General features: G+C 43.7%; 1 protein-coding gene across 3 annotated transcripts in view; it reads right to left on the bottom strand.

Moving 5' to 3' along the window:
- LOC310774614 (protein CutA homolog) overlaps window positions 1–7,607 on the bottom strand; it is a 9,740-nt gene extending 2,133 nt beyond the window's left edge. The window contains exons 1-5 of one of the 3 annotated variants that reach the window (XM_083634708.1): window positions 7,552–7,607; window positions 6,036–6,106; window positions 5,716–5,864; window positions 4,172–4,231; window positions 426–471 (exon numbers count right to left, since the gene is read on the bottom strand). In XM_083634708.1, the coding sequence (XP_083490834.1) occupies window positions 426–471; window positions 4,172–4,231; window positions 5,716–5,864; window positions 6,036–6,098 (318 nt within the window). In that variant the 5' untranslated portion in view covers window positions 6,099–6,106; window positions 7,552–7,607. Of the gene's footprint in view, window positions 1–425; window positions 472–4,171; window positions 4,232–5,715; window positions 5,916–6,035; window positions 6,107–7,551 lie in introns of all 3 variants that reach the window. The other 2 variants (XM_083634709.1, XM_083634707.1) reach the window with 2 other exon arrangements.
- Between the last annotated feature and the right edge of the window lie 1,089 nt (window positions 7,608–8,696).

Below are 8,696 nucleotides of genomic sequence, written 5' to 3'. Positions count from 1 at the left end.
AGTAATATAAATAGTTTTGTACCAATAGTAGTAGTAGTGGTAGCTGTAATAGCAGTAGTGGTGGTAATAGAAAAGGTTGAAAAGCGCTATATATATTTTTTCTTCTATTAATTTCTATTACTGTTTTTTTTTTCTTGTCTTTAATGGGAATGAGTTGCATTATGTGTTGTTTCTTGTCTACATTGAAAACGTTAAAATAAAATATAGAAAAAAAAGAGAAAGGCGCTATATAAAATAAATAAATTATTATTATTATTAATAGTAGTAGTTATTACTAGTCCTGCAATTGTAGTATTAAATAGTTGTACTGTAGTACTAGTAGTATTTAAAAGTTATATGTTATACATGTAGAAACAGGATTCAGCTGTATTTACTAGCATCACATATCATTGAGCCGTAGATGATAGACTAATGAGAACACTCACCAGCAGAACCTCACTGTCCTCCTCAATCTTCCCCTGCCATTCATATCTGAGAGGGACAGGAAGACAACACTGCCCTGCAAAGCTAAAAGGGGGTAACTCGCCAGAGTGTAGAACTGAGAAAAATGACTTTAAAGTTTTGTTGTTGTCCAGCCAAATGTATTGTAGGAAGAAAACTGGAAATGTGTTAATTATATGTTGTTTTAATGTAGTTGTTTATCTACATATTTTTTTTTAGCTCAAACTTGACCTTTGACCCTTATTTGGAAGTTACCTTACTCTGGCTTTGCATTGTCTGCAAAATAATAAGGGGTGATGCCAAGCAAAAAGACAGTAACTTCAATTTGATCCTTCATTTGGTTGCTTATCACTATATAAAACCAGTATATATGATAATAATGATAACATAGACATGAAGTCTCATGTTCATGGCACAATTACGCTTAATATAATCTATGTATAAATATAATATAACTAGATTATCAGGCTGCTACACATCCTTAAAGCCTAGTTTGGTGGGACTCTTGTTGGCCCGTTGTGTGTCTGTGTGTTGGCGCCTCGGGGGTTAATGTCGTATGAGCTGGCTCTTCGGGGTTTGATGTCGTATGAGCTGGCACATCTGGGGTTAATTTCATATGAGCGGCACCTCGGAGGTTAATGTTGTATGAGCTGGTACCTCGAGGGTTAATGTTGTATGAGCTGCCACCTCGGGGGATAATGTCGTATGAGCTGGCACCTCTGGGGTTAATTTCATATGAGCGGCACCTCGGAGGTTAATGTTGTATGAGCTGGTACCTCAGGGGTTAATGTCATATGAGCTGGCGCCTCGGGGGTTAATGTTGTATGAGCTGGTCCCTCAGTGGTTAATGTCATATGAGCTGGTGCCTCGGGGGTTAATGCCATATGAGGTGGCAACTCTGGGGTTAATTTCCTATGTGCGGCGCCTCGGGGGTTAATGTTGTATGAGCTGGTACCTTAACGGTTAATGTCATATGAGCTGGTACCTCGGGGGATAATGTCGTATGAGCTGGCGCCTCGGGGGTTAATGTCATATGAGTTGGCGTCTCTGGGGTTAATGTTGTACGAGCTGGTACCTCAACGGTTAATGTTGTATGAGCTGCCACCTCGGGGGATAATGCCGTATGAGCTGGCACCTCCGGGGTTAATTTCATATGAGCGGCGCCTCGGGGTTAATGTGGTATGAGCTGGCGCCTCAGGAGTTAATGTTGTACGAGCTGGCACCACAGGGGTTAAATTTGTATGAGCTGGCGCATCTGGGTTAATGTGGTATGAGCTGGCGCCTCGGGGGTTAATGTCATATGAGTTGGCGTCTCTGGGGTTAATGTTGTACGAGCTGGAGCCTCGGGGGTAAATGTGGTATGAGCTGGTGCCTCGGGGGTTAATGTCATATGAGGTGCCTCGCGGGTTAATGTATAAGGGTTAGGGGGTTAATGCCGTATGAGCTGGCAACCTTGGGAGTTAATGTGGGTGGTGTGGGTGTCTGTGTGGGTGGGGGTGGTATTGGTCCGATGTCACAATCATGACATTAGGCCTGCCCAGTAATGTAACTCATACCTCAACTCAACCTGAGCATTCTGGTGAGTTACCCCCTTTTTGCGTTGCAGGGCAGAGCATTCAGAGTGCAGTCAAACCAAACCAAACAACCGTAACTGATGTTACCTCAGTCTTGCTTGGCTTTTCTAGGGCTTTTGGAAGTTACTGTAAATATGACCCCCTATTCTCTCCAAAAAACAACACAATTGACTCAAAATATTTTTCCAGATGATAAAGCAGATCTTCAATGTTCCAAAAATGACAAAAACTCATTTTTGACAAAAATTGAGTTACCCCCTTTTAGCTTTGCAGGGCAGAACAGTTTGTCATCTACTGATAAAAGACACTCTCCTAATAAGCCTGTTTGAATCACTACAGATTAGCGGTGATCCTACAGATTAGCACACAGTAGCTACTACAGAGCCCACATAATTCATCCTCGTCTGTTTTGTACATCTTAACACAAAGCTATGGTTTAACGTCTGTTCTCTCTTAAACTTAACAGATTTCTGAAACAAACCAATTTCAACCCAACTCTTTATCATATCCACGTGCACCAATAACAAGCACGCTTCAAAGGTCATAAAAGTGGTCCTCGTTTGTGAAGATTATCTTGCTGAACACAAACTTCGCTGTTTCATAAACTTTTGTTAACCACAGACCTTATTTCATGCATTTAACTGAAATTCCCATACAAAAATCCCATTGCCTTTACCCCTTACGAACCAGCAGCGCAGGGACTTCTGGGTAAGCCTACAAAAATATGTCATCCCTGCGATACTCTATTAAACGTATAGTTACGGTCCTTGATCCTGATTGGCTGAGCCGTGTTGGAAGCCACTGTAAATACTAAACACACAGCTGTGTGCGCCAATTCCGCCAAACAGCTACAGCTACATTGCCTGGCAAAACAATGATTATTCATGATCAATTAATCATTATCAATAAAAAAAAAAAAATTATTTTTTTTGCTGTGTGTTTACTTTATGAAACCTTGCCGGGTATATGTAGTAACCATTTTATATAAGAGCAATAAACCCCACAAGGCTGTGACTTACACCGCGGAGTTCGTCAAGGCTGTGACTTACGCACTCAGATTCAACAACTGTCATGCCTAGTTCACACTAGGCGCTCCGAGGCCTCGGCGAGCTGGTTTTGGAGCTTGGCGACAAACCCCCCCCCCCCCCCCCCCCCCGTGATCAGAGGCAAATCATGTTGGCTCGGCGCTCGCAAATTGGCACTCGCTTGTTAAGTGTGAACTGTCCACAGACGCGAGCGGGGAGCTCCCCCGAGCACTCACCGACCAGTCACAGAGATCCGACGGATATCTAGCCTGCTAAATATCTGGTTGTGTCGGGAGAGAAGAGCGTAGTGATTCAGACACGGCCAGGGTGAGGTCTCCTCTCTGCAACAGGCTGGCAAGTGGTCTGACCGAGGATGTCATTCTATGGGATTGGTATAGAGTACCAGCAGGGATGACGTATTTTTGTAGTCGCAACGCGGAAGTCCCGGACTTCCGGGTTCTTCACTGTTTCTGCCTATGGGATTTTTGAATGGGTTTTTGGCGCGATGTCGATGTGTGAAGATTATCCTGCCGGACACAGGTTCGCGCTTGAATACGCTTGCGTTCACCACAGACCTTATTTTAAGCATTGCGCCAAAAACCCATTCAAAAATCCCATAGGCAGAAACAGTGAAGAACCCCAGAAGTGTTAGCATCCATGTTTTCCGGACTCATTCCTGCTGTACTCTATTGGTAAAAAAAAAAAAGAATAAAAAAAAAGTTTTAAAGCATTTAAATAGCTATGCAAATCTTAGATGTTTACTAAGATCATTCGATTATCTATTGAAACCCGAAATAATAGTTAATAAATCTGACATTGAACTAATTTTTGCAGAATGCCTCATAAATGTGCGAGCGTGTGTTTAGAAAGAAGAAAGCAGGTGTGAGACTGCCGGACTCGTCGGGGATTCTCCTGGTGAAATATCTCGAAAACCACAGCGACCCAAAGACTGCTGATTACGAGACAGACTGAGACAGTCGTGTAGTGTGAAAGGAACAGCGTCTGACGACTGATGACCGGCGGGTAGTGTGTGTACGAGCCTTCAGCTGTTGAGAAAATCGCTGGATTTTGGCCTCTTGGGGCTTATTGCTTTAGTAAACTTGGCTTGTCTGACCAACGCTCCAAACCTACACAGATGTGATGGCGGGGATAATGTTGACGCAAGCAGCCAGCTTCTTCTCCACGATGCCCCTGTGTGACAGAAGAACAAGGAGGTGACAGCATGAAGAAGGTGTACGTGTGCTTCAGGTTTGTGACAACATGACGGTGGACGTGTGTTTCAGGGTCAGGGGTCGATTCATGAATGAACTCATCAATTCCAATTGAGCGGAGGAACTGGAGGCCAGTTACGGGGAAATGTGTGTGTCACAGCAGCAATTGGCAGAACAAAGTAATAAGGTAATATAAACGGTGCAGGAAAGATATACTGGCAACATACGGTAATTAAATATCAAACTATAAATTTATGAAGATGAAAAAAAAAAGCTAAAACTAAAGTTAAAAGAATCTAAAAAAAAATGATATGGGAATTTGGAAATGGAATTCAAATGGAAAAAATAACCTACTACAGGAAACAGAATTAGGGCGGCTGTGGCTCAGGAGGTAGAGCAGGTCATCCACTAATCAGAAGGTTGCTGGTTCGATCCCCGGCTCCTCCAGTCCGCATGTCGAAGTGTCCTTGGGCAAGACACTGAACCCCAAATTGCTCCAGATGGCTGTGCCAGCACCCTGCGTGGCAGCTGGCCGCCTTCGTTGTGTGAATGGGTGAATGTAGGCACATTGTAAAGTGCTTGGGATAAAAGAGCTATATAAATGCAGTCCATTTACCATAAAACATTTCAGAAAATTCCATTTAAATATCATGAAATTTCAATGAAAACCTGTCAAAGAGAGAGGCAAAGCGAACACTTCCTGCCTTTCTCTCGGGTACCAGCGTCTGAAAACATATGAATGGGGGTGAATGGCGAGAGACAGTACTTTTTTGATCCTGCTTGAATTGTGCCAGGGGGGACACATGTACATTTTTTGTCAATTTAAAAGATAACTATGCATGCCATGAAAGCCGCAGTTTGCTCTAAAACTGAAACGTAACGTTTAGTTTAGTTTTGTCAATCAACTACATCTCGCGTGTCGCACATTATTCGTCACACCATCAACAACGTGGACTGGTGGGAGAGACGTCGCTTATGCGACTGGTTGTGCGTAGTCTTTCTGATTTATAACTTATAGTGCCACAGTTTTACCACAAACTGCGACTTTCTGGACATGCGTAGTTATCTTTTAAATTGACAAAAATGTAAATGTGTACCCCGTGGCACAATTCAAACGGGATCAAAAAAAGTGTCATCTCTCACCGTTCACCCCCTTCATATTTTTTCAAATGCTGGTACCGAGAGAAAGGCAGGAAGTGACTTTCACTGGCTCTCCATTGCTACATAGATACAAGTATCTCATTCTGAAACATATATTATCAATATTGAATATCATAAGATGTCGGTAATCATAATAAAATAGGTTGCATAAGTGTAGTTTATGTGTTTCTTTGATTAATGTTTGATTTATAATGCTTACTTAATGGGCTTTTACAAACACTCAGTTTGAATTTGATGGAATTCAACAGTGCATTTGAACACGGAGAAAAAAAAACAGGGTTAGGATGTTACTGGTGGTGTCACCTGGCCAGTTCCTTAGCCACCGTGTCATTGGGACAGGTGACGAAGGCTGCGGAGTGTGTCCCTGATGTGTACGTCTCAGAAGCCATGGAAAAAGCCCTCAGTCCAACAGTCCTCAGCAGCTGGAGCATCAACACACTCCCAAGCACCGTCTGGCAGCAGAGTGGAAAACGCAATGAGTCGGAGTCCCAGACAAAAAGCAGCTGCAATGATGTGCCACAAAACACGCGGGAGTGAGCACGGCATAGAGTTCAAGATGTCAGATCTGCAGGCTGCATAGAACATCCACGTGTATCAGATGCAAGGCAAATACACACACTCACCAGAATCAAAGCTCTCAGCGATCCGCCGTGCAAAGTCTCTGCACTGGGCAGTCCAATACGCATCACCTGAGCTGGGCCAAAAAACAACGTTATTATAGTCCATGGGCCAAAGCCCAACTTTTCACTTGTTGGGACCACTCAATGTGGCAAATTCGAAATAAAAAATTATGAAAAGGTATACAGTATGTCTGTAGTAGATGATATTTCGGTGTGATAACGATATGTAGAAATTGTGGAAAAATGAATGTCACTGACATTTTGAGGAGCCCATGTGACCTCTTTATTTGTCCGACAGACTATACTGCTTGAATGAAACTAGCTGAAATACTCCATAAAATATACTATACTATATACTAAAATATACTATACTATATACTATAAAACGATATCAAACACTCATGAAACATGACTAGGTATTTAAAAAGAGCCTAAAGTATGCAGCACCGCCTACAATCCAATTTAATGTAGGCTACAGTATTAGATCATTGCTTGTGTTGCATAAAGCTCAGATATACGTTGCTTTGGATAAAAGCGTCTGCTAAGTAAAATTGTAACATTGTAACAGTTACCATGAGCTGGTGTCAATGTACCATTCAGTCATGGCTATTGTAGCGTCAGGCCGGCTATGAACTTGGGACCTCTGGCTTGGCAGACCATGCACATTGCACAGCAACAGCACCAGCTTAACCCTTAACTCGAGCTAAAGGGCCAGCCCGATAGCTCGAGCGATAGTGCCGAAAACCAGGAGTTCCCCCTTGCTGAGCCTACACTACCATACCAAAATGTCATCTACAGGCAAGTGTTGTAGTCGAGTCCGATTCACTCAAGTCAGACTCAGAGTCCTGGACACATTTTCATAACTCGTGACTCGACTCAGACTTGAGCACTGAATGACTTGGACTTGCACTCGAACATTCAGACATTCAGACTGGGAAGTTTTGTTAATTTCTTTTGTAATAGGCCCTAACAATTTAACATTAGATATTGATATGCTAGGCTATATTAATACTGTGACATTATTCAATTTTGTGCAAGGGCAGACATGAACTAGCTTCAACGCGAGACTCATCTGTCTTTCTTCCTTCAGAAGAACTGAAGTAGGGCAAAATGACCCTACTACTATATCATATATACACAAAGTACAGTAGTAGGGTCATTTTGGGGCTATGTCATTTTGACTTTAAATTTCTCCAAAAGACACACACTTCAGAAATTTTAATGCTCAGGTTATGGCGTGTGCAAATGCGACACAAACTAGCTACAAAACAGCCAGTCTAAGAGTAAACTGTCCAGTGGGTTAGTAGTAAGTTACGTTATTGTGTATGTGTGAAAGGCTGAGAGGAGAGCTAGCTACTGACTGTAAAGGCTAGCCTCAACGTTAGCGCTGGTTGGTTAGTCACTATCAAAAGCACTGGCCACGTTGTCAAAGGCAATAATACTGCTAGACGGAATGAGACAAGTACTTTTTATACAAGCGGAATGAAGCGGAATCTGTTCCTAGTGTTTTATTATGTACCTTTTGGCCGCTGTCTCGAGCTGTTTGGCTCCGGCTTGCTAGTGAATCAAACTCCCTGCCGTAAAGCGTGGCGGTGGTATGTTTGTGGGACTGTCGTAAATAAGCAGAGAGCGCTCAGAGAGCCCAGGCGAATGCCGAGCGAATTGGGATAGGGCTGCAGAATAGGCCGACACCTAATTGTGGCTTAACAAACGTTTGATGATGAAATATACTTAGCTTAATGTAAGGGCTACTCCAGAGAGCAAGACAAGAGGCTTCTTCTGCAGCGGTACCCGGAAGTACTTTGTTGTTGTGATGTCACGCTGATTCGTACGCTCCACTGCACTGCAGTTGGTGGGTGGGTGCGGTAATGCACCGTTGGGCCGCCATAAAACACCAACCTTCACGTTAGCACTAGCGCATTTATTTCCCGGTTATATCCACCGGTACTTCAGAACTTTAATATTTACAAACACAAGACTCGTATGTGCGGATGATATAACCACGAATATAAAACATGGAACCGGCCTCCACTAAGCGCCTCTCTTATGGGCCTCGGGCAAACTAAACTCGGGTTGAGGTAGCGTGAAGCTAACGTTAGCTGTGAAGCTATTGGAAGATAATTGTGGCAGTGATAGTTCAGGAGGAAAGGTTTTCACTCCGTGAAAATGAACGTGTCTAAAGTCCAGAAGCTGAGAGGGGTGGTGAAGCAGCGCCTAACCGCGGCTGTTGAAGACATAATTGGGCTGTTTGAAAGAATGATAGCAGAGTATGAGGAGGAAGCTACTCATTCAAAGGAGTTGATGGACCGACAAGGAGCATTGCTGGATGCTGTGCAGTTACGCAGAGAAGCCTTGCCTCCAGACCTCCAGCAGCTGTTGGTCAGTAAAGAAGAGGTTTCCGCTGAGCAGCAGGAGTGGAGCTCCAGTCTGGACCAGGAGAATCCAGAGCCCCCACATATTAAAGATGAACAGGAGGAACTCTGGATCAGTCAGCGGGGAGAGCAGCTTCAGGAGGACCCAGAGCTCCCACGCATTAATAAAGAGGAACAGGAGGAACTCTGGATGAGTCAGGAGGGAGGGCAGATGCAGGAGGACCTAGAGCCCCCACACATTAAAAGGGAACAGGGGGAACTCTGGATCAGTCAGGAGGGAGAGCAGCTTCAG

This window comes from Poromitra crassiceps, assembly GCF_964638095.1.
Source record: "Poromitra crassiceps genome assembly, chromosome: 4".
In the NCBI taxonomy this organism is placed as follows: domain Eukaryota; kingdom Metazoa; phylum Chordata; class Actinopteri; order Beryciformes; family Melamphaidae; genus Poromitra; species Poromitra crassiceps.
This window is presented reverse-complemented; position numbering and strand designations above follow the sequence as displayed.